Source organism: Amphibalanus amphitrite, unplaced genomic scaffold (assembly GCF_019059575.1).
Source record: "Amphibalanus amphitrite isolate SeventyFive unplaced genomic scaffold, NRLGWU_Aamphi_draft 000770F_arrow, whole genome shotgun sequence".
NCBI classification, from domain to species: Eukaryota; Metazoa; Arthropoda; class Thecostraca; order Balanomorpha; family Balanidae; genus Amphibalanus; species Amphibalanus amphitrite.
In genome coordinates this window covers 177,861-204,413 of record NW_024882264.1, presented here as the reverse complement: position 1 = coordinate 204,413, position 26,553 = coordinate 177,861, and the positions used below count along the sequence as shown (strand labels likewise).

Below are 26,553 nucleotides of genomic sequence, written 5' to 3'. Positions count from 1 at the left end.
TTTTGTACTCTGTGGCCCGGGACGGCGTGTTCCGGCCAGACGCGACTCCGGGGGCCGGGGCAGCGGTGCCGAGCCGCCGGGTATTGCACGGACCTGGCCGGGCGCCGCACCCCGCACTCACACACATCGACATCGCTGACAACACCGTATGAAACGCGCGCACGAAGCTCGCTTTATGGCACGACAGCCGCGCTACCCGCTCAGTGACTGGCTAATGTGGGAGAGGACGGCCGACCTGGGAGTGACCGGGCACTCACTGACCGACCTGGGAGTGACCGGGCACTCACTGACCGCACTGGGAGTGTCTGGACACTCGCTGGACAGTGGATACTGGCCTATCCGGGAGTGACCGGGCACTCGGGCACTCACTTTTTGACATGAGGGCGACTGAACCCTGGACACTGGAGTTACTGGCCGACCTGAACGAAACTGGCCATCTTGGGAGTGATTCTTTGGCCATTCATTGGACACTTCTGTACACATTTGGACACTCATTGGACATTCTTGGACACTCATTGGACATTCCTGGACACTCAGTGGACACTCACTGGACGAGACTGGCTCTACGCGGCTGACCGGTGAATGTCTGTCCAGTTTCACTGGCGGTCCCCGCGCAGAGCTGCCAAGTGACGCCCGAGTGGCACACGGAAATCACACACTCACGCTGCCTCTGTTCGCGCTAACCTAACACTCGCACGCGTTCTCCGTCCCACGGGGCGGGTATCGCGTCTCAATTCACCCACAAATATCCTGAGGAGCTCACCTCTCCTCCTGTATGGCCGAGTGAATGCCCCTGCGGACGTGCGGACGTGCCGGCTGCCAGATCCGGCCTCTGGTTGCCGCTACCGTCCGCTGACCAGCCCGTGTACCGGGCGCGCTATCACGGCGCCCATATTGCTGAGCGTCCGCCCGACGGACCGGCGCCGGCAGCTGTGTGCCCCCCGGCAGATCGGGCCGCCGATGACGTGTCTCGACAGGCCAATTGGCCGCCGGGCCGCTGTAATGGTCACACGACCCCGGACGGCGCGGGTCGCACGCGTCGGATCCACGGACCCACGGACCGACGGCCGGGCTTCAGACGCCCGTGTCCTGTCTGTGCAATGCCGGACACGGCGACCGTTCGCTGCACACTGCTGCGCTCTGGGTAGCCGTGGTCTCACGAGGTCTGCTGAGCTCTCAGGTAGCCGCGTCCTGAAGACGTCCTGCGCTCTAGGTAGCTGTGTCCTGCACGAGATCGGGCTGGTCGTCGCCGCCGCCGGCGCGCCCGTCGGCTCCCAGCAGCGACGTGACGGTCATCTGCTGCGGGTCGGCGGCGGCGGCGGCGGCGGCGGCGGCGGCGCGCTCGGCGTCCGAGGCCAGCTGGCGGCGCTGCACGGGTCCGCTGGCCGGCACCTCTGTGCTGAGGGTGCGCCGGCGCGGCGGCGCCCGGCTGCCGCTGCCGCGCCGCGCCTGGAACCGCCGCCACTGCAGCACCAGCTGCGAGCGCACCTGGAACCGGCGGGGGTGGGCGGTCACTGGCTGGAACAACAGGATCACCAACTAAACCCAGGATCATTGATTCAGAAGCCGGACGCGGGGTTGAAGTTAATCTGAACTGAGCAATGCATTTTTAATGCGCTGTCATTCAGTTTTCAGTCGCTACATTATTCTCTCTTGCATTGAATTTTTGCTCAGCGTATTTCAGCGCTTTTCATGCTGCATTACTTCATTCAACTTTTGTGCGGCCTTTTGAGAGAAAAATAAAAGAAGTAGCGGCTCGCGGTTTGTAAAAGGCAGCGGCAGTTTATTTCTCGGACGTGGAGGCACTAAATGGACGGCCGGCCGAGCACGCACGGTCGCGCAGTGGCCCGCGGCGGCTGGCTCGGCGCCGCGCCGGCCCACTGACCTCGGCGTTGGTGTAGAAGTAGATGCAGGCGACGACGGCGCCCTGCAGGCCGCTGATGAGGTAGCTGACCACGTAGTAGGCCTGCTCGGCGTCGCAGTCGACGTCGTCGGGAGGCGGCAGCGCCGTCACCAGAAACTGGAGGCCGAACAGCGGCACCAGCATGGCCGCCGCGCGGAACGAGCGCCTGCCGGACCGACGGACGGGGACGGTCACTGGACAGTCACCGGACGGGGGACGGTCACCGGACGGGGACGGTCACCGGACAGTCACTGACGGGGGACGGTCACTGGACAGTCACCGGACGGGGGACGGCCACTGGACAGTCACTACATAGACGGGGGACGGTCACTGGACAGTCACTAGACGGGGGACGGTCACCGGACGGGGGGCGGTTTCCGGGCGGGGACGGTCACCGGATAGTCACCGGACGGGGGACGGGGGACGGTCACTGGACAGTCACCGGACGGGGACGGTCACCGGACGGGGACGGTCACTGGGCAGTCACCGGACGGGGGACGGTCACCGGACGGGGACGGTCACCGGACGGGGACGGTCACCGGATAGTCACCGGACGGGGGACGGCCACCGGATAGTCACCGGACGGGGGACGGGGACGGTCACCGAACGGGGGACGGTCACTGGACAGTCACTGACGGGGACGGTCGCTGGACGGGAGACGGTTTCCGGGCGGGGACGGTCACTGGACAGTCACCGGACGGGGACGGTCACTGGGCAGTCACTAGACGGGGGACGGTCACTGGACAGTCACTAGACGGGGACGGTCACTGGACAGTCACCGGACAGTCACCGGACGGGGACGGTCACTGGGCAGTCACCGGACGGGGACGGTCACTGGACGGGGACGGTCACTGGGCAGTCACTAGACGGGGGCGGTCACCGAACGGGGGACGGTCACCGGATAGTCACCGGACGGGGGACGGGGACGGTCACTGGACAGCCACCGGACGGGGGGCGGGGGACGGTCACTGAACGGGGGACGGTCACTGGACTGGGGACGGTCACCGAACGGGGCGCTATCGGGGCGCGCGGCCAGGTGCAATGGAGCGGACACGGCCTGCGGGGGTGGCTCGCGTCGGAGGGGGCGACCGGCTGACACTGACGGCGGTATCACCTCGGGGGGCTCCGGCGCCGACACGATGGCGCGCGAGACGCTCATAGCGGCACCAGCAGCGCGCCGCGGCGTGATTTGATGGCGATTGGTCGGCGTCGGCTCAAAATGGGATACACTCAATGGCACGATCAATATCCGATTTTTGAATATTGCAGGATTTGAGGAACCATCTGTTCATCGCGGTATTGGCGTTTGGCAGCATGGGATGGTGATGATATTGGGTGATTCAGCGCACTTCATTCAACGCCCACGATATCGCACAGACAAAGGATGTCAACGAGGAGTTACAATGGGGTGGAATCAAATTGTGCTGCACGAGTCCGGACTTTTATGCGTTTTGATAAAGCCAGAAATAACCGGTGGCAGTTCTGAAGCCGTGCGGGATGAGCAGAGCCGACTGGCGCCTCATCCATCCTTCAGCGCGGCTCACACGGACGTCACAATCAAGGCACGCAATACAAATGAGCCCCGTCCGGGGCAGTTCATCAGGCGCCGTTAGCCGGGTCTGTCGGCGGACGGCTGAGGCGGCGCCCGCCCGGTCCGCCCGGTCCGCTCTGGTCCGGCTGAGGCGGCGCCCGGTCCGGCTGTGGTCCGCTGTGGTCCGGCTGAGGCGGCGCCCTGTCCGCTGTGGTCCGCTGTGGTCCGGCTGAGGCGGCGCCCTGTCCGCTGTGGACGCCCGCTGTGGTCCGGCTGAGGCGGCGCCCGGTCCGCTGTGGACGCCCGCTGTGGTCCGGCTGAGGCGGCGCCCGGTCCGCTGTGGACGCCCGCTGTGGTCCGGCTGAGGACGGCTGAGGCGGCGCTCGGTCTGGTCCGGGGGGCCGGCTGAGGCGGCGCCCGGTCCGCTCTGGTCCGCCCCGGTCCGCTGTGGTCCGGCTGAGGACGGCTGAGGCGGCGCCCGGCCCCGGTCCGCTCTGGTCCGGCTGAGGCGGCGCCCGGTCCGCTCTGGTCCGGCTGAGGCCGGATGAGGCGGCGCTCGGTCTGGTCCGTGGGGCCGGCTGAAGCGGCCCTTTTCGCGCTCTGGTCCGGGGGTAGGGGTAGCCGTCGGCGCCCAGCCCGCCCCGGTGTGCCGCCGTCCGTCCCCGACTGACCCCGTGTGCACAGCACGGCGCCGCCGCCCCGGGGCAGCCTGTGTGACGCTCAGCGATGTAGGCCCCAGAATACGCCGTCATTCAGCCAGTAATCAGACACTGAGTGTAAATCACTCGCCCGGCGCGGCGGGCGCTCGGTGCTGTCAGCATAATCAATGGATCGCTATTCGTTTTCGAGTCCCTGGATTGAAACCAAATTGTTTGCGCCCAGCTCTAGTTTATGGCGTGATGCTCATAGGGTTGATGCATTCATTTATTGGACATATATTTTCTTCAGGCTCTTAGGCTTGCTTCTTGTCAAGTTAATAGATAACCATGTCAGTTTGATGCTAACATATAGGTACTTTTCCGTTGGAATGGTGTTTTAGATTAGTGAACACAATGTGTTTGCTTAGACAAGTGAAAAATGGCATAGTATGTAGGTGCCAGGTGCTAGCAGAATGAAAACACATGCCAAACGGAACGGGTTACAATACAATGAACCACTATCAGGTAATCAATATCGCGCGATTCTTGTCATTACACTATTTACACAAACCCTGCAATAGAAATGAGATATCCTCGGTACGCCCTGACGAAATAAAGCAGTCGTTTTGCGTAAGCTTCATTTGCTGACAGTTCCAAGGCGCTCTTCCTCTGATGGTTGTCGCCGGCCTGTCTGTCTGTCTGTCTGTCTGTCTGTCTGTCTGTCTGTCTGCCGGGGACGGCTCACGCTGACCCCATGACGGAGGGTCGGCGGACGACTCTGCTGAAAGTTCCGGCGCTGGGTCTGCTCGGTGAGTCGCCCGCCCCAACTCCGAGTCCCCCCCCCCCCCCTACTAAAGTAGTCCTCCGTTCGGCCGGCCACTGTGGCGGGGACAAACACCGTAACCGGGTAAGCTCGGCAGCCGGCGGCCGGCGCGGCCGGGGGGCGCACTGTGGGGATGGCTCGGCGACCGGCCGCGGCGGGTCGCTGCTCTCGTAAAGCAGGCCGCGTCTGTACCGCGGACCGAGCTGCGTTTGACGGCCGCCGCCGCAGCTCAGACGCCAGATCGACTGCTGCCCGACTGTATAGCGCTGACGCCGCGATCCGGTATCGGCGGCCTCCATGGCAGCGCTGTGGTGGGCTCAGTGGCCGTAAATATCTGCAGCCATGACGTCCGGGAAAATAGAGTCCAACATCCGGACAGCTAACACAGTCGTGAAACGAGGCGCTGAGATGCGCGCCCAGGATTGGCTTTATGTTATTAAATCACTCGGTTACAGCCTATGGAGCTATGGTATCTATTTGCTGTCATACGCAGACATACGTTTGCTCCGTTTCCTACTACATTTCTGTAGTAGGTATGCGGTGTGGTTGCCACGGTGTGTATTTCTGCGGTGTGGTTGCCACACATTGATGGAACAATATGGCGTTGAGTAACGTCCTTACATATGATATAGTAAAGTTTAGTTTTTTAAGGTACTTTTATAAAAGCTTACCTTATTTTACAGTCGTCTGAGTCGACCGATTGAGGAAGGCGCCGAGGGACCACGTCAGGCTTAAGGCTGCTGCGCTGATATATTGTCGATGCGGTAACAGAGAACCTATTACGACACAGGCCTGGTAAAGCGTAGTATCCATTTGATGTAGGGTGTCCCAAGAGTAACGTTATCATTTGTTTTAGCCACATCTCCGAAAATATGCGATGGATAGAAATATAAGAGGTATCATATGTAAGGACATTTTATAAAATTTTGTTGTGTTATAAATATGAGTTAATATATTGGTTCGTTCGTAGCCCATATTTACTGCTCTCTGCATGGCTACAACTTCGGGTCGCGTGCATGAATATGTGTTTGACTTCCTCCGCTATTCTGGAGCAATTCTCTGGTGAGATGCCGCTTATGTTTGCTCAGACGGCTCATCCTTTGGCTCTTCTTGGCTCTCTGGGTTATCCTCAAAGACAACCCCTCCGATGTGTACCCGGAGAATAAAAATATGGAGGCATTAAGTCAGGTGACCGCGGAGGCCATACGATGGCGGTGCCCTCTGAAAACAACCGATTTCACATCCATTCTCGGAGACAATCATTGCATGACCTTCAGGACGGTGCAAGCATGGCCTCCAACCTGCTGAAACCACTGCTGGTTGATGGTGTCGAGACACAGCTGTGCTGCGGCAAGCAGAAGAACCACTGGAGGACCCTCGGCTACCTCTCTTGGTTTATTGCCACCGAATTCCCGCTGTCGTCCTCAGGACATCGAAAGACAGGTGGCCAAGTATAGGTACATGCCCTGTGCGCGTATTAACTATACTTTTTCTGGCGTTTTGCCGGCTGTGAATGAGTTCAGAGATAGGGCGGGGTGGCCGAAAACTGAGCGGTATTTACGTTTTTTTCGAACGACAGACCCTCTCATGGAGAAACTATTCGACCACTTCAGTTTTCTGCCTACTGCTCAGTGAAGTCATTATCAAAAATGATTTTAAGCATGCAAAAAAAAAACATTTTTATGAATGTACCCTGCACTTGCTAACATTTAAAGTCATTCGGATTCTTACTTCTCGAGATATTTGGATTTTAAATCATAACCTTACTTTTGGGACACCCTGTAGTCTCTACACGTCAGTATACTTGCTTCTGGGGCTGATGAGTGGTTGACGACCGATGTAGATGGAATGCAGAGTCGCCGTTTTGTCTTACTACCATATATTATTTGCTACTGCCTATAGGCAATAAACATACCGCCTTTCGGAAGGACTTCAGTTGTGTGACCAGGGCCTCAGTTATCGACTAAAATGATTTCGGTTGTTATAAAAGAAATAACATTTTGTGTTGCGAGGTAAGGGAAGAGCTATTCGATATGCGAGCACGCAGACGGGGGCGGCGAGCGCGGCGGTTCCTGCTGTCTGAACCTTGCGGCGCAGTCTGCCGTCAGGCGCCCGGCGCGACAGCCATCTAGCGGCGGTAATGCAAAGCTCAGTCCCGTACGCGCCCGAAGGCCCCCTCCCGGCACTCACCTTCTGGCCTCGGAAGATTCCAGCTTGGTGTTGAGTATACGTAAAACGTTGATCATAAATCCTAGGTTTATCTGTGGAAGACGACAGAGTTTCTCAAATGACCGTCTGTCTGCGTAACTAATGGACTTAAGTTAAAAATGGCAAAGACGGCTTGAGGTCTGTGTCATAACAATTAATAGGCCAACGAAAATACTCAGCTTGGTATCTGATACTTATATCGTAAAACTTAAATTTCCAGGTCTATTAATGCTGCATTGTGAGCATTCTGAGGGAGACCAGGTTAGGTACCTACCTGATAACATTATGGTATCAATATGTATTTAGTTATTTATACGTAGTTGCAGTACCTACACAGTTCGCCGAACTCAACGGTTTGATTCCCTTTTACTTCATAATAATACCGGCACATTTTTACAACTCAACTTGTTTTCAGCAAGTTGCATTCAAGATGTTTTCCAGAACTCAACATTAACCCGGCGCGCACGCACTAGCGAGCCACACTACAGCGGTCCCGGTGACTCACTAAGAAGCAGGCGAGTTTGGGCGCGTCCAGAATCCAGACCAGGTTGTGAACGTTAAGCATCCAGCAGAGCTCGTTCTCGAGCACGACTTTGGCCGCGGCCCAGCCGGCGACAAACAGCACTGGCACGCCTGCGGCGGAGAGTAGCCGGCCGGGTCAGAGCACAGCGGACCGGCACATCACTCCGGGGTCAGAGCACAGCGGACCGGTACATCACTCCGGGGTCAGAGCACAGCGGACCAGTACAGCAGTCAGCACTCCGGAGTCAGAGCACAGCGGACCAGTACAGCAGTCAGCACTCCGGGGTCAGAGCACAGCGGACCGGTACATCACTCCGGTCAGAACACAGCGGGCCGGTACATCACTCCGGGGTCAGGGCACAGCGGACCGGTACAGCACTCCGGGGTCAGAGCACAGCGGACCGGTACAGCACTCCGGGGTCAGGGCACAGCGGAGCAGTGCAGCACTCCGGGGTCAGAGCACAGCGGAGCAGTGCAGCACTCCGGGGTCAGAGCACAGCGGACCGGCACATCACTCAGAACACAGCGGACCGGTACATCACTCCGGGGTCAGGGCACAGCGGACCGGTACATCACTCCGGGGTCAGAGCACAGCGGACCGGAACAGCACTCCGGGGTCAGGGCACAGCGGAACGGTACATCACTCCGGGGTCAGGGCACAGCGGACCGGTACATCACTCCGGGGTCAGAGCACAGCGGACCGGTACATCACTCCGGGGTCAGAACACAGCGGACCGGTACATCACTCCGGGGTCAGGGCACAGCGGACCGGTACATCACTCCGGGATCAGGGCACAGCGGACCGGTACATCACTCCGGGGTTAGAGCACAGCGGACCGGTACATCACTCCGGGGTCAGAGCACAGCGGACAGGTACATCACTCCGGGGTCAGAACACAGGGCCGACCGATGCATCAGTCCGGGGTCAGAACACAATGGCCCACTTGATCCGGGGGCAGAACGCCGCGGGAGACGGGTCTCATAGTTCTGTGGTCCTTAAGATCACAACGGCAGACAGGTCTAAATGGTCCGAGACCCGAACATGCGGCAGCCCCGAGTCTGTTTGGTCCGGAACCTATGGTCACTCGCAGCACAGCAGCAGGTCCTGCGTCTGCGACTACAATGGACCAGAGCAAATCAAATCTAGCCCGCCTTAGGTTCCATTTGCAGTTTTTCTTTCCGTGCTAACGCGCAGCAGAGCATTATTGATCAAACGAGGGACAAAGACCCGATCCCGGCTCAGCTTTTTGGAGGGAGATCTGTCTGTGAGGGAAGACAAAACACATCGTGACTGACCACACATATCGCCTGTTTACGGTGGGAATGGAGAAACCATGATTAGCTGCAGCAACAATATTGTCAGGTGTAGCAGTTCTCTGGCCCATTCAACAGACGCGTTGGCCGCGAAAACATTCTCTTGAAGGGCACGATAGCTGGTGGGAGACGTTGGGCCTTGCCCGTCCTTCGGAGCACCTCCTTTACCGCTGCATAATAATTAGCGGTCGCCGGGTGGGCTGGGGTGTGAGCGGCGAGCGCGGCCGGCGGCGGGAGGCGGCCCATCTGCATGCGGTGTTCCGGCGGTATCGGATGGGCACCTCTCCAGCCGTGTATTTACCGCGGACTCTGCCGCAGCGGACCAGTCGGCAGTCCGCCGTCGGTCCCCAGATCGACTGAGCTCGCAATCTGGGGTACTAGGCACGCCCGCCAGTGTTCACAGCGCTACGGGTCTGTTAACTGGATAATGGGTTTGGATGGATTACTGCTTTGAAGCTGCCTAGACCTCTGATAAGTTCGGAGTTTGGACCATGCTGCACCTCGCTATAAATGCCATAGCTTTATACAGTGAAACGCAGCGGAGGAGCGGACATTGACGCTGTATTCATCTAATTGATCAACCAATTTAGATGAGATTTAGTCCTGATGATCTGACATTGCTAAAATCGAAAGGTCTTTTACAATTTCATGCTTGGGCAAGCCATTCAAGAGCATTATTCCCGATCTGATGTCTAGCGTTCGTATCAACGAAAGTACACAGACGTGAATCCAGTGAAGCCACCAACCATTACCCATTAGAGGGAATTGGAATTGATTTGACAGCCGTTTTTCCTCTTAATGTAGATGGCATAAAAATGCCCCATTGGGACGAACATCTTCGTTGCCATTAGTATTACATTAGTATTACACCGATCCTGAAAGTTATGCTATCCTGACCTAAGTTATCCATGGACCCTTCATCTGTTTATATACAGATAAAGCTCACGAATTCGATTGTATAGGTTGAAAGAGCTGGGACCCACGCTAAGCTGAGTTTATTGCGCAGGCTCCGACCCCTACCTACCCTCTGATCGGACAATTCCAGGTATCGGGAGGATTAGGATGTCGAAGCTTGAAGGGACCCTGCCATCTTAAAAAAAGTTAATGAATTGGCATAAAAGTGATGTCCCATGGTTCAGAAAGATAGAAAATGAGTATCTACCAAACTTCACCAACAAAAATATTCACTGGTTTTCAGGGTATTATATAAACTTTAACTTTTGTTCACTTTTTGGGACCTCTGCTGTCCCTACGACGTCATTTGGAAGCAATAATTTTGCATCCTAAAAGTGCGGAACATGCTAGGCGCAAAGCAGTAGGTATATAGGGTAGACCGGGGCAAGTCGCCCCGCCGAGGTAAAACGCCTCACCGATGTTTCTCGGAACTGGCAGAGTTCTGGGGAAACATCCTCTCTTCTATAAAACGTGCACTATATGATCATTATATGAGCAGACTGGAAAGAAATTGTGATGACTCTTTCGGGAGATATAACCAAAAATGTGTTTTTTGAGCGATTTTTATGTTTTGTTGTCAGATTATACATCATGGCGTTCTTTTATGGTCCACATCAGGTTAACGACTTTTATGTATTTTGAACAACTATTGTCTAACGCTTATCATGCCGGGTTGGTTCGTGTTAAATCATGTCTTGCTGGAGTGCAAAGCGTTGTTCTCTGACCGAACTACGTGATGGGGTAAAACGCCCCAGTAGGTCGCGGGGCAAAAAGCCCCATGGGGCGTTTTACCTCATGTGTTGTTCGGGCTACCCACTTTCTAATGTTCGGTAGCTGGCGAACAGTAAGTTTCTATGCCTTTATGTGTATTTTTCTCAGCAACTGGATGGCAAAGGAAGCATTCTGTAAACATTTGCATTGCAATAATTTATTATTTGGTCTTATGAGGCAGGTGAAAAACCTGTTCATACAATAGTGTCATAGCTGAACACCTGACAGGATGGAATGTGCTAACTTCAGTGCCGTGCCTCCAGAGGTCTAACGGACCTCTCACATAAGATTAAGCCAACTACCATGTTAAATCTGTAATCTAAAGTATGGGGCTACTTGCCCCAGGCCGTGGGGCGTTTTGCCCTGGGGTTGGGGCAAAATGCCCCATTTGCAGTTGCTTCACAAATCACTTCCTAGCTTGGAGTCCGATCATAAGTGAATGAATTTGAGGGGTGCAATTTAAAGTAAAATGTCCAAAGAACGCATTGAGCACAAATTTGGCCTTCCAGGTGATGTGGGACAAAATTTATGTAGCAAAATAAATTATCTGGGGCGTCTTGCCCCAGGCTACCCTACCACCACGTTTTACCGATGGTTTTAGTATAAGATTTAAAAATCGTTAGGTCTCCAGCCTCCGCTGACGCCACAAATACTAAGGGGGCATTCAAATGCATTAGTCCCTTAGAATCTGAAAACTGCAAGTTAGAAATTAAATATCTCCGAATTAAAGCAGTTCTCAATGTTGTGAGTGCCTAAACCGGTACTTGCAAGCTAGTGACCCCAATTTGGCTATATCAACTCGAAACTAGTTTTAACCCTCGCCGGCACAGGCCATTTTGCGTCCTTCGACGGCACAAGGGGGGGGGGGGCTGGTACGACCCCTCCTCGCGTTTGGCTCCTGATCAAGCTAGAGCTTCTCGGAAAAACGAACGTGCTGCCCGTCACGAGAAGAAGCCGATGATACCCAATTTTAAGGTCCTAGGTCATTGGTTGACCTTCCAGGTCAGGTCAATGACCCAAAAGATGAGAAAATCGTGACCTGTTAGAAAGTCGTAAATTGTGGCTGCTGTGGGTTTTTTTGGGGTGCTGATCACGAATGTCGTGCTAGTTTTGATCACATATGATGTCTTTAGGCATCTTGAGCAGGTCGGGTCAGGTCAAGTCAGGTCAACCAGTAGGGGTCGTGACGGGTATTCGTAGTACGTGTCAACTGCCTCCGACAGCTTCGTAACATGTTACGAAGACGCCAAACTACTTCGTAGATGTTCAAATGGTTGCTAAATTCGAATTCAGCTCCAAAAACTAGCCAAGAAACATGTAAGACTCGAAAAAGTGAACCGAGGTCACCAAAGGTCAGTGACCTGACGTGACCTTTAGGTGACCTTGACCTCCACCCTAATGCATGGGAGCAACGTCAAATCACATTTTTGAACGTTTGAAACCACGAAAAGCTTGCAAACGCGCGGCTAATGCGAGCCGACATACGCCGAATCGCGATTCCGGCCAAACATGGTCTCGGAAACAAGGTCACAGGTCAAAGGTCATTTGGGTAAGGGTCATGAAATTTTTAGGGTAGGTGTAAAATTCATCAATGCGAGGGTACTGAACGTCTCGTCACGATCAGCCGCTTTTTACCTGAGTTATTTGCGAAAACCTTAGGTTGCATCCCCCCTGTGCCGGCGAAGTTAAGGTGGGATACCTATTTTTTTTATAAAAAAAATATAATTTTTTTATAGTCATTTTAACGTCCCCATCAAAACCGGTCGCGGTCTGTCCCAGTCAGCCGACTCCAGTCGGCAGCGGCTGCTCCCGCCAACGGCAGGCCATCCCCGTCGGGAGGTTCATTACCACCACTGCAACCTCCACCACCTAAACAATACCGGTCCTGAGCCTGAGGCTAAAGAAACCTGAGCTGAACCGGCCTACCGCACATGCACAAATACATCATTTTCGAACGAGACAATTATTAAAAAAAAAACTCGCTTCCAGAGCGTTAGACCCATCCGTATTTTTTTTTTTACATTTCGGTCATTAACCTACCAGAAAGGTCAATGTATAAAGATGAACCCTTCTAAAGGGGGATACCGGATACCATCGGCTTTATCTATGTAAACCTGTTTACGACCAAATATAGGCATAGCGCACACAGTTCAGTAATAGTGCAACCGATTTCCACAATTCGCCATAGACAGACTACGCCGTAACTTCTGTTGGAATCACCTGCGTAAAAAGGCTAGGTTACGACCAGCCAGTTCTTTTTCCACAAACTCCTAGCTCAATCAGGGACCGAACAGCTGGAGTCCGACATAACCTCCTACGTTTACCGATTTAATATGAATTCTACATATACGAGCAAAGGCTAACGCATCGCTCTTGTTGGTTATCTGTCAAATAATTTGGTTAAGACTTTATTTATTAATAAGTACATTATCGAAAACTGACAGCGTTTGAAACAAATCTATCTAAAATGCTTATTTTTCGCTCTCTGAAAATGAAACTTGTTAATTACTATCTCAAGATATGATGAAGCGATTATTAAATGCAAGAGAGATAAGCTCGGCAAATAGCATAGCTTTTATTGGGTCTTTACAAAATCCGTGAAAGAATTAAAAAAAAAATCAGAGTAGTTACCAGGGGCGGATCCAAGGGGGGGGGTCACATGGGTCATGGCCCCCCCCTTGAGGCCCGGGGGCCCAAAGACCTGCCAGGGGCACCACCGGCCTATCAGGGGTATCACAGTCCTGACAGGGGCACCACAGGACCGCCAGGGGCACCACAGGCCTAGCAGGGACACCACGGGCCTGGTGCCCCTGGGCCCTGACAGGACTGTAACGCCCCTGACAAGCCTGAAGTGTCCCCGGTTGGCACGTGGTGCCCCTGACAGGCCTGAGGCGCCCCTGCAAGGCCGGTGGTGCCCCTGGCAGGCCTGTGGTGTCCATGGCAGGCCTCTGGTGCCCCTGACAGGCTTGTAATGCCCCTGGAAGGACTGTGGTGCCCCTGGGCCCTGACAAGCCTGAGGTGCCCCTGACAGGCCAGTGGTGCCCTTGCTAGGCCTGTGGTGCCCCTGGCAGGCCTCTGGTGCCCCTGACAGGCTTGCGGTGCCCTTGGAAGGACTGTGGTGTCCCTGGGCCCTGACAAGCCTGAGGTGCCCCTGACAGGCCCGTGGTGCCCTTGTTAGGCCTGTGGTGCCCCTGGCAGGCCTCTGGTGCCCTTGCTAGGCCGCTGGTGCCCCTGGCAGGTCTCTGGTGCCCTTGCTAGGCCGCTGGTACCCCTGCGCCCGGAGAGGACTGGTGCCCCTTAAAAGTCTGAAGTGCCCCTCGGCAGGCCCGTGGTGCCCTGACAGGCCCAAGGTGCCCCTGCGAGGCCGGTGGTGCCCCTGGCAGACCTCTGGTGCCCCTGGCAGACCTCTGGTGCCCCTGGCAGGTCTGTGGTGCCCCTGGCAGGTCTGTGGCGCCCCTGGCAGACCTGTGTTGACTGGTGCCCCTGCTAGGTCGCTGGTGCCCCTCACAGACCTGTGGTGCCCCTGGGCCTTGACAAGCCTGAGATGCCTGGCTATGACAGGCTCGTGGTGCCCCTGATAGACCAGTGGTGCCCTTGCTAGGCCTGTAGTGCCCCTGGCAGGCCTCTGGTGCCCCTGCTACCCCTGCGCCCGGAGAGGACTATGGTGCCCCTGAAAAGCCTGAAGTGCCTCTCGACAGGCCCGTGGTGCCCCTGAGCCCTGACAGGCCCAAGTTACCCCTGCGAGGTCGGTGGTGCTCCTGGCAGACCTCTGGTGCCCCTGGTAGGTCTGTGGTGCCCCTGGCAGGCCTGTGTTGACTGGTGCCCCTGCTAGGCCGCTGGTGCCCCTCACAGGCCTGCGGTGCCCCTGGAAGGACTGTGGTGCCCCTGCCCCTAGGGGTGCTCATGGGCCCAACAGGCCCGTTGTGCCCCTGACAGACCTGTCGTGTATACTTGCTAGACCTGTGGTGCCCCTACTTCCTGGCAGGCCTGTGGTGCCCCTGGCGGGCCTGTGGCGCCCCTACAAGGCCGTAGGTGCCCCTGACAGGTTTGTGGTGTCCCTGGAAGGACTTTGGTGCCCCTGACAAGCCTGAAGTGTCAAGGACAGACCCTTTAGACGCCAGGGTCAAGTTCGTCGGACTGACAACGATTTGCTTACCTGATAACGTTCCTGGTAAGTGGTAAGTACTCACTACTCAGCGTCCACAACATATATACACATAGCATCTATGCACATAGCACATTCATATATACTTGCTTACAATTGGTAAATGTGGTTGTGGCTAAGGGTTAAGATACTGACTAAAAATAAAAAATAAAAAGAAAAAACTGAAAATGGGGGCACCACTAAAATGAAGTGGACGAAACAGTGGCGGATCCAGGGGGGGGGGGCGGGCAAAATGGGCATTTGCCCCCCCCAAACGGCATGATTTTAACATTACGCCTATGGACGATGCATGGAAAGAATCGATAAATTTTTATGGTTTGCCCCCCCCCCCCCAAACCTCTGAGCTGGATCCGCCTCTGGGACGAAATCCGTTGAGTTTTTAATTTTGGGTATAGGTAGGGGCACCACTTCGATTCATGACCCTCCCCTTGGAGTTTTCCTGGATCCGCCCCTGGTAGTTACGAACAAAATCGTTTATAGCGCTTCATGTACTGCGCAGTAAAACCCATACGTTAATTATGCGAATCGAGTTTGTTTAAGGCTTCCACAAGTGCCTGCTTAATAAGACAGTCACGTCGTGCTGTTCCGGCCAGCCGTGCTCGCGGCGCGGCGGTCTGATGCCTGGACCGTCTCGCGGCCGGGCTGCCGTCCCTGCCGCGAGTCACGCTGATCATGATGACGCAGTGACGTCGTGAGGACGTCGGCTCCGGGCCGCCGCCGTGGTGGGCGGACCGAGGGTGCTCGGCGACCAGCGGGGTTTGAACAGGAGGCTGGCGTCCGCTTGGGAGTATGTACCGCCCAGACTGCTTGTGGGGAATGGTCGGCCCGTTTGAGAGGCCAGGGGTCTCTGTTCAGGAGACTGGAGACCCTGCTGGTTCGTTTGGGGGCCCGGTCCGGCTGGGTTTTATCAGGAGGCCCAGGGTCGGTTTGGGAGGTCTGTCCGGACTGTTGGAAGACCCGGCCGGTCCGTTCAGAAGGACCGACAGGGCTGTTTGGGAGACCCGGCCGGTCCGTTCAGAAGGACCGACAGGGCTGTTTGGGAGACCCGGCCGGTCCGTTCAGAAGGACCGACATGGCTGTTTGGGAGACCCGGCCGGTCCGTTCAGGAGAACCGACATGGCTGTTTGGGAGACCCGGCCGGTCCGTTCAGAAGGACCGGCAGGGCTGTTTGGGAGACCCGGCCGGTCCGTTCAGAAGGACCGACAGGGCTGTTTGGGAGACCCGGTCGGGTCTGCTCAGGAGACCCGACATGTCTGCCGTCGCCTCTGCCGCCCGCGGGGAGGCCCCGGTCATTTGCACGGGAGCGCCGATGGAGGTGGACCTCGGTACACCTTCCGCCATTACATCAACATATCTGACGCGTGACGTTATCAAAGATCATTATTGCTTAATAGCAAACAATCAATGGAGTAAAACACCGTGATCTTATTTGAGCAACGGGAAGAGAATACCAATGCTCATATTTAATTTTCAGATGCCTACACATATTTTAAATGTACCACCCAACTTAATTACCCTAATCCTTAATGACACGTGTAAAAGTCACGCAACAATAAGGTATCAGAGCTCAGGTGACTGGGGATGGAGGTTTTTGACGAATTAGCTATCGAAACCGACCCATTCCTCAGGTATTCATGCTGTTCCCAAATAAACACAAAATTGTCCTTATTTCGCGGACCGTTTATAACACATTTTGTTAAAACATGGAAAACAAAAATTGAAGCGTTCTGTAATGCTAACTTATCATATGACTGACTTGCGTCAGCATGTCACTTTGGCAGAATTGTGGGATAAGTACACACTAGGCAGTTAGTCGGGACGTAAAGCACCTGGCGGGGATGATCTTGCGCTCATCAGCACCTGGGCAGTGTCGGGGGGGGGGCGACCCCACCTGGGGCTGTCCGGTGTGGGGGACCGACCCCGCCTGGGGCGTTCTGGTGGGGAGGGGACACAGTACACACCGCCTGTAACTGCCCGGGGGGGGGGGGGGGCGGATCGACTCAGCCTGGGGCTGTGGAGTGTGGATATTGTTCGCCATGGGCCGCGCCAGCTTAACGGGCCATGGGCTGAGCTGGACTGCGGGCTGGGCTTTTCCCTCACATATGAGGAATCAACGGGCTGTGAACGGGCCTGGCCAGAACTTTAAAATGGACTCAGGGGGTCGCAACTAGGACAAAAAAAAAAAACATAACTATTCTAGATCATGGATTTTTTGACGGGCTGGACCGGACTGGGCCGTGGCATTTTTACCATGAACGGTTACGGGCTGCAGCGGTCCGTTACCCCCTGGGTCTAAGCCGGACTGGGCTGGGGTGTAGGGACTGGGCGAACACTGCTGGTGTAGGGACTGGGCTGGGGTGTAGGGACTGGGCGAACACTGCTGGTGTAGGGACTGGGCTGGGGTGTTGTGGCTCGTGGCGAACACTGCTGGTGTAGGGACTGGGCGAACACTGCTGATGTAAGGACTGGGCGAACACTGCTGATGTAAGGACTGGGCTGCGGTGTTGTGGCTCGTGGCGAACACTGCTGGTGTAGGGACTGGGCGAGCAATGCTGGGCCGGACTGGGCTGCGGTGTTGTGGCTCGTGGCAAACACTGCTGGTGTTGGGACTGGACTGGGCTGGGCTGTTGTGGCTCGTGGCGAGCACTGCTGGTGTAGGGACTGGGCTGGGCTGTTGTGGCTCGTGGCGAGCACTGCTGGTGTAGGGACTGGGCGAGCAATGCTGGGCCGGACTGGGCTGCGGTGTTGTGGCTCGTGGCAAACACTGCTGGTGTTGGGACTGGACTGGGCTGGGCTGTTGTGGCTCGTGGCGAGCACTGCTGGTGTAGGGACTGGGCTGGGCTGTTGTGGCTCGTGGCGAGCACTGCTGGTGTAGGGACTGGGCGAACACTGCCGGTGTATGGACTGGGCTGGGCTGTTGTGGCTCGTGGCGAGCACTGCTGGTGTAGGGACTGGGCTGGGCTGTTGTGGTTCGTGGCGAGCACTGCTGGTGGAGAGTGCCAGCCCCAGCTGCAGGACCGCCGGGCAGGCCGACACCGGCGCTTCGGCCGAAGCAGAGCAGCTTGTTTGTGTACCACCTGACGTCAACCCCCGAGTAACACAAACCGCTGCGTCAGACTCAATTTTTCCGATTTTTCTGACTCTACCAGACTCAGTTTTCCGATACCCCGCCTATACAAGCGCCTATGTATAGCTGGGCTGAGATCAGTTGTTGATAGCCTGTTCCCGCTCATTCCCATTGACCTTTCTGAGCGGAGCGCCATACACAGGGCGGCCTTTCATTTACGTCACTGCTGTGGTTATTCATGCACAAAGTGCGCATAATGTGAGGCTTATGTAGGTATCAGAGCCGGGTCATTTGCAAACGATCACAGGCTAGCCGGCTGTTGTTAGTTGTTCTTGTCACGCTATGTCGGCGACACGCTAATCGGTAATCGTTTATCGTTCGAGTGACGAGATACCTCTCGTCATGTACCAGAGAAGTACCTAAGCACCTACCTACTAGCGCATATCTACTAAAAACCTTCCCAAAAGGCAGGGATGTTAATTTAACATGTTGAACGATGGCATACAGATTAACCCTATTCCGGGCGGGCTCTGAAAGGTTCGATTCTGGGCGGGAGGGCCTTTTCGGCCCCCCTTCAGATTTCAAAAACTACACATCGCAGCGACAAACGGCAAACGGCGTTTGATAGGTCGTTTAAAGATCTACAACTTTTACATAAAACACTTTCAGGTCAGGTCAATATTGAGGTCACCAGAGGTCATCAACGATAAAATGTTTTGGAATTAGTTACCTATATAACTTTTAAACTAAGAAACATAGAGACATAAAACTAGTACATCTTTGTTGCTCTCGTCGAGGCGATGCGAAATAAGTATGCGATGACTTTCACAGGTCAATTTGAAATTTGACCCGAGGTCAAGGTCAGGTCATTCATCAATGAGGTTGTGGGGTATGGTCATGCTGAATACCAAACGACGCGCTTTGACCAGGCGAACAGTTTGGTACCACTTACAAGTCTTTAGCAACATCATGTCGTGATTTATTGACAGAAAAACGATTTGTGACGTCACATGACCTCAGATGACCTTTTCCGGTGTCCCTGTCAATTAGCGGCACCAGGATCATCACCGATGAGATAATCTTCCATAATACTGAAAGATTAGGGTGGTTTCGACTCGTTTACACGAAGCAGGAGGCGTTTCAATATTTTCCCATAGGCTTGCAATGTAAAGGTCACGAGTCTGGCCTGACCTCAGGTCACAGATATAAAAATTCTGAGATATACAACTTGCACATACTGGTACCCTAACTAAAACCTGAAGAGAAGAAATTGATCCGCCAAAAACTCTAGCTCTGGCGTGATTGCAAACTTTTCTGAGGTGGGATCACCAAACCGCCTCTGGTGACCTGACCTGACCTGACCCGGCAACTTTTTTTGTCAAAATGTGCGCAATGAGTGTTTAGAAAAAGTCACCAAGTATGAGCTTTCAGTCTTGCGGCGTTTGGCAATGGCACAAGAAACCCCCCCCCCCCCCCCGCCCGGTATAGGGTTAAACAATTCTCTTGCGCCGCCGCAATACGAAAATGTTTATCGTAGGTGCAAGTACATATTAGCCAGCGATTTGCGGGGGGGGGGGGCGAAGAACGTTTCCAAATTTTTCGCTACGATATAAACGGCTAGCCGTAGATACGTCAAATTTCGAGTGCCTGTTTCGAACTGACTGAAGTATATCGAGAAAAAGTTCTTAAAAGTCAGTCTAGAATTTTTTTAGATATCGAGGTTCTAGTGCAGCATGATTTCAAAGTTTTTGGCCAAAAATGGTATATGGTTGAAATATTAGATAGATGATAGCATAGAGACTAACAGAAAAGATGTAAACACATGCCGGAAACGTTTTTAGGCTGCCAGTAGTCTGGAAAATTAAATGGCTAATCTCGATTTAAAGAAAATATATTGTTCTATATTTTCCCAAACTTTAAACTAAATCTCGGTGATTTATCGCCATAACTTTTCGTTTACTGCCTTTTTCAACGCCACGCAGAGGTTGTATTTGATCTGCCAGCAACTGTTGTCATGGATGTCAAGCGATATCTGTTGAATGGCAAAGTTCGTCTTATTTGGACAAAGTGATGTATCGGGTTAAGAAATGATGCGAAATGACAGAACCAATAAAAATGTGATACCAGGTGAGCGAACTAAAATGACATCCTGCAACCGAATCAGTTCTAAGACAGAGTGACGGAATAGATAATGTAACTGACCGGATCACCGACTGGAGAGTCCTGTCGCCACCCGCCTCCCAGCTACTGCCCCTCCTGCCGCCACCTCCTGCCGCCTCCCGCCTACTGCGGCCTCTCATCTCCTCCCACTTCCCGCCTCCCATCTCCCGCCTCCCACCTCCCGCCTCCCATCTCCCGGCCCCGGCCGCCTCCCACCACCTCCCGCCTCCTGCCTCCCGCCACCTCCCGCCTCCCGCCACCTTCCGCCACCTCCGTCCGCCTCCCGCCACCTCCCGCCGACACCTCCGAACTGTGCAGTGTGCAGGTGGCTGAGAGGCGACTCCATTAGGAGCGCGCCGTAACTCCCAATGGCCGTCCCGGCCACTTTCCGTCGCCGCAATGTCTGCCTCACCGCCCTCCCCCACTGAACGGGTCTGAACGGCTGTCAGCTGGAATCAGCGCCCTTTGACCGACAAACGAGCCCGCTCCCTGACACCGCTTCATGCGTCTCCAGAGCTTAATTATTTCCCGGGGTCGTACTTCTTCTGCTAGAGATAGCGAAATTGAAACTGTCACCGAGTTAATCAGCGGCCAGCCCAGCCACCCGAGCGGCGATATATCGGTATACTACAGCGCCCGACCTTTACATTGTGCACGCACACTGCCAGAGAGGCTCCGCTGCCCACGTGGTGTGATGACTGGCCCACTGTGCGAGCTGAGCGCACAGTGGCGCGGTTGATCAGCTCACCCCAGCCGAGCGTGCAGAACACCCAGGCGCTGAACTGCTTGGCGAACGGGCGGGCGATCGAGTTGTGCAGTCCCAGTCCGACGGCCAGCATCCAGGTCCACGAGCTGAGCACTGCGTACTTGTAGAAGGCCTGCAGCAGCCGGCAGCCCAGGCCGCCATCCGCGTCCGAGGCCGCCTGCCGGTCAGCCGGGGGCGCCAGCAGGTCAGATCGGGCCGCGCCCCGGTCAGATCAGGTCACAGGTCAGATCGGGCCGCGCCCCGGTCAGATCAGGTCAAATCAGGTCGAGTAATGACTTCAGTGAGACAGATAAGGTCACCGACAGGGCAGTGCCCGACTGTCTGACGTGGTCTCCAGAGAGGACCGTGGCACTGAGAACCCACCTCTGGGTAGCGAGACATGCTCTCTGTCCAGTGTTACGATATTAGCGTAGCGAGTTAGCCCACGTCGGCCGAGAGAGTTCCTCCTCCCCCTCCCTATATAGTTTTTTTTTTCGCGATAGCTCAGAATACGCCAGCGATAGGGAGCTGAAACTTGGCGTGCCTGACTTCTAATTCCAGCCAGATCTCGTACATAAACCGCATTTTCAAGTTAGATCAAGTCACTGACCATTGACGTCATACGTGAGCCTCTGCGTGGTCCTAAAATGTCGCAACTTCGCAACGCCCACACTGCACCCATTTTTAAGAAGCTGAAAATCCTTCGTCTGAGAGACATGGGCAAACTACAAATGATGCTATTGATGCATAAAAAGTTGAATGGTACTTTGCCCGCGCCTCTTGACGAACTTTTTACTGTTTTTGAACCGCTCCGAACCACCCGTTCACTTCATCACTTCCAGGAAACATTTACACACAAATTATACTGTACGCACACAGTACGTTGGGCTGGACCCAGGCTTTGGAACCAAGTTAATGTGTAACAGTAATGTGCAAAAGAGTTTTAGTGAAAAGAAAACAGCATTTCGTCTGTTCAAAACAGCTCCATCGGCTGACAATAAATCGCATTATATCAAAGCCAGATCGAGACTCAAAAAGATAATTCGAGAGTCCAAACGAGCAGCTGAGATTAGATTGGCAAATGAATGTGGAGGTGATCTCAAGCGGTTTTTCGGTTTTTATAAATTTAACAGGCATGATCCAAGAATCGGGTTAATAGAAAAAGATGGGCAAGTTTATCATGAAGATAAGCTCAAAGCTAGGACATTTAATGAGCAGTTTTCAAGTGTTTTTACTGATGAGTGTCTAGCAAATATGCCAATAAGTAGAAATGATGCCAGACTGTTCAGCAAACTTACAACTATCGATTTAGTTCAAACCGACATCTTGAAACATCTCGAAAGCCTTAACCCATTAATGACCAAGCATATAAATACGGCGATATTTGATATTTCGAATGGTGATCCGATGGTTTTCGACGTCACTGATTCCAGCTGTGGCATTGGTTTTACCCTAAAAAATTTCGAACTTGGTGAAAAATTATGTTCCCATTTGGGAACATTGGGCACAAATGGGGGGTAAGAGGCGGATGCAGTATGCGGATAGAAACGAAGAAAGCAACAGTAGAAACACATATTATACAACGTTTTAAAGAAGAGCTTTTTCTTCTTTTTGACCTTGTCACTATCCACAATGAGATCGTGGTCTCACTTCACTGATCGACCCTTGTCAACACACATTTTTGACACCCAAAGTCGTTTTATTCTACTCTTACGGTAGAGCGAGACATTTAGAACGATAAATCACAAGCCAACGATACCAGTTTTCCATCCATCACCAAAGTGTCTCACCTGTCGAAGCGAGACATCATCTCAAGTCTGTGTCGCGCACAGTGCCCGTTGCTCGGGATTAGTCAGCAGTGTCAGAGCATCAGTGTATACTACATATGCGTCTGCAGTGCCAGCCCCGTGGCGGCAGCCTAGGTGTGGTAGTTCTGGCTGCAGTGGTATGCAGTCGTACTTGGCAGATGCTACACATTGTACGCGTATTTTTTGACACAGCTTGCAGCGGCCTTGAGTGGCAGCCGGGACGATGAAGTGGTTTTGTGCAGTCCGGGAGACCACCGTCACCCGGCCGCTGCTGGGGCCTGGTCCGCTGCCGGTGACGTTTGGCGGACATGGCTCTTGTCTCGGTTTTTTTAGGAGCTCCAAAGCGACCTCGCGAGTGAACACCAGCTGGTCCACACTTCTCCCGGTACAGCTGCGGTACATGCGCCAGCTGGCTACTCTCAGTAGACCGAATGCGTTGGTGACGAGCGTGCCGTACCATTTCTTCCACCGGATCACAGGCCTGTAAGCCGCCACCGCTCCGTCCACTAGGTCTACGCCACCCATGTACTGGTTATATTCGTATATGAGGTTCGGCTGCTTGACCGTCACCTTTTTTCTTTTCGTCACCCGACCAGCGCTGCACGTCTTTGAGTGGGCTGATGCCCGAGTGATTTGTGACCACTGTCACTGCCCTGTTGTCTCTCCACTTCACGGCCAGCACCCCGTTAGTGGATTGGTACCAATGCTGTCCCCTGGGCGCCTTTTTAGCAGTTTTGTTGTCAGGCAGGGGACACTTCTTCAGCCTGTTGTCGCGCACAGTGCCCCTTGCTCGGAAGTCGGATGCCTCTTTGACGGAGAGCTATCATCAAGGCATACGACGAGAAGTAGTTGTCAAAGAACACATGGTGCAAGGCAGGCGTCTGAAGACATTCCAGGAGCCGAAGGACGACATCTCCGCCCAGCCCAAGAGACTCGCACCCTGCTCTGCCCTCACCTGGCCCAGCGTTCTTGACTCGTCGATACCTATGACCCTACTCCATTCGCTGACATTGGCGCCGACGGATATGACACTGGACTAGACGACGCTCTATCATCCGAGCATCAGTAACGTGAGCGATACTGTCACTTGACACACCGGGTGTAGGACCTAGCGTGAGAGCAGAACCAGCCAGAGAGGACGTGCAAATTGAGTCAGTGGAAATTGAGAACAAGTGAGAGTGAGAGAAAGAGAGGGAGGGAGGAACTGGGAGAGAGAGAGAGAGAGAGAGAGAGAGAGAGAGAGAGAGAGAGAGAGAGAGAGAGAGAGAGAGAGAGAGAGAGAGAGATGAGAGAGAGCGAGGAGAGAGAAAAAGAGCTTCGCTTTTGCCTTCCATTGTCAGTCCATTATGAGCTGACATACCAGTGGATGTGCCCAATGTTCCCATTTGGGAACATCCAAATTTTGGAAGCCCCCGACGCTTTTGTGGTGAAGCATTTCTTTTGATATTTCTCCCGTACAATTGGAACTTATTGTTGAAGCAATTCTGGAAATTATAAGGAAATCGATCAAGAAATCGATTTTAAGGAAATTATTTTCTTGATGAAGGTACAGTGTGGCAAAAAAGGGATATTTCAAAAATCAAAAGAGGTGCTTCATAAGGGTGAAATTCAAGTTTTTTAGGCTGCTAAATTTTGTTCAGGGCTTCAGATGCCAGAACCAATATTCATAATCGCTGTGCAATCCCAGGATCAGAGCCTAGAGCCAAAATTGTCGATGTTCCCAAATGGGAACATTGGGCACTAATGGGTTAAAGCAAATAAGGCTTGTGGTCCCGATGCTATTTCAGCAAGAATACTAAAGGAAGCTGCAAAAGAGCTTTCCGTGCCTCTTTATATAATATTCAAACACTCATTTGAAACAGGTATTATACCTGAAGACTGGAAGCATGCGTACGTGGTACCAATCTTTAAGGGGGGTAGAAAAACTAAGGCTGAAAATTATAGGCCTGTTAGCTTACCTTCTATCGCTTGTAAAATACTCGAGAAAATAATAAAATGTAATATACTGAATCACTTAGAGCAAAATGAACTTTTATTGCCTTCTCAACATGGATTCAGAGCTGGACGATCGTGTCTGACAAATTTGCTAGACTTTCTCGAATATGTAACAGAGCTATTAGACAGGGGACAGAAGGTAGCAGTAGTGTATTTAGATTTTTGTAAAGCTTTCGACAAGGTTCCACATCAAAGATTATTAGTTTCATTACAGTGTCATGGCTTAGACGGTTTCCTCCTTAGATGGATAGAGACCTGGCTGGTAGGACGTAAGCAGCGAGTTGTTTTGAATGGACAACAGTCTGAGTGGGCGGAGGTTAAGAGTGGTGTACCACAAGGTACGGTTCTAGCCCCATTGCTCTTTATTATTTTTGTAAACTCTCTGGATAATAATTTAAGCAGTAGGCTTTGGAAATTTGCTGATGACATTAAGCTGGCAAAAGCAATTACATCAGACGAGGACATGAAAACATTACAATCAGATTTAAACATTCTTTTCAATTGGAGCAGAAAATGGCAGATGGAATTTAACGTAGAGAAATGCAAAGTTCTTAGCGTTGGGGTAAATGAAAATGATCGATATTATTTAAACGGCAGTCAACTGCAAAATGTTTTTGAAGAAAGAGATTTAGGTGTTTTAATCACAAATGATCTAAAATTCAGTCATCAATGTCAAGAAGCCCGTAAAAAGTCTCTGAAAATGTTGGGAGTAATATATAGAAACGTTAATTATAAAAGTAAAGACGTTATGAAAAAACTTTATTGTTCTCTTGTTCGTCCACATTTAGAGTATTGTGCACAGGCATGGTACTCGCCCTTTAAAAAAGACGCCAAGTCTCTAGAGCGTGTGCAGAGGAAGGCCACTAGGATGGTGCATGGTTTTCGCGGGATGACTTACAGAGAAAGGCTTGTCTCGTTAAATATGTTTTCACTCCATTACCGGAGAGTGAGAGGTGATTTGATTGAATTGTTCAAAATTTATAGAGGTATTGATAAGCTAGATTTTAAGAGCTTATTCACGATAAGTTCGAACTCTACAAGAGGACATGGATGTAAATTGGTAAAGAAATTTTCAAAAACGCGTTTAAGGCAATCCTTTTTTACTAACCGCGTCATTGATATGTGGAATAGCTTACCTCCTTGGGTTATTGACTAGGGTTACCCGCGTGCTCCGCAACGCGAAGGGGGGATTTTTTGACCCGTGGGTATTGGGTTGGTCTGTGTCGATTTGGTTGGTAGATATCCATTTCGTTCGATTGCTTTTTGACGGCCAAGCCTTTTGTAAGAAAACAAAAAGATACATCGCATCGAGGTGCCCGTGTCGTATTATCATGCGTTCTACTTTAGAATGATTCGAAAACTGGCGTGAAGTCTTTTGAGGGCCATCGATGAATTTCGCTAAAAATGACAATGTAATGGTTTGGAACATTTACATTTTTAAGGATACTGTTGCTAATCATGCAAAAATGAAGAGTGAATATTGGACAGAATTGAATGCTCTATCCAATGGTACCATATTCAATTGCCAAAGGTATCAGGTTATGCAGCAAACCCCGTGTGATTAATAAAGTGGCACAAAATTAACAAACACCATTTTCTCCTGTGATTTGCACCACCTTGATCTGGATCAATCAGCTTTTCATAATTTTTATATGAGAGGCGGTACCTTTCTCTTGCAAATAGGCGTTGATTCAACTCGCTCCATTTAACGGTCACCTAAAAATAAAATTAATTCCAAAATCCCTCAAAAACCGCAATTTTTCAAATAAAAGTGCCCTCTCCGGTGCACGTGGCGCGTGCTATCCTCTGCATTGCACACCATTCAATAGCCCGTTCAATTCTGTACACGATGCTGTTTCCCCGTGCCGGTCGGATCCCTGGTCACCAAGATATTGCACGGGAACTGGACCCGTGTCGGCCAAAATTAGCCATTTTCGCCCGATTTCGCA

The 26,553-nt window shown here is 52.9% G+C and overlaps 1 protein-coding gene across 1 annotated transcript in view; it reads right to left on the bottom strand.

The window, feature by feature from the left end:
* Positions 1–1,120: 1,120 nt before the first annotated feature.
* The window catches only part of LOC122365885 (calcitonin gene-related peptide type 1 receptor-like), a 40,518-nt gene continuing 15,085 nt past the window's right edge, over positions 1,121–26,553 (bottom strand). Inside the window, exons 6-10 of the mRNA XM_043337492.1 lie at positions 20,805–20,979; positions 7,609–7,736; positions 7,086–7,156; positions 1,886–2,069; positions 1,121–1,488 (exon numbers count right to left, since the gene is read on the bottom strand). Coding sequence (XP_043193427.1) covers positions 1,210–1,488; positions 1,886–2,069; positions 7,086–7,156; positions 7,609–7,736; positions 20,805–20,979 — 837 coding nt within the window. The 3' untranslated portion in view covers positions 1,121–1,209. The remainder of the gene's footprint in view (positions 1,489–1,885; positions 2,070–7,085; positions 7,157–7,608; positions 7,737–20,804; positions 20,980–26,553) is intronic.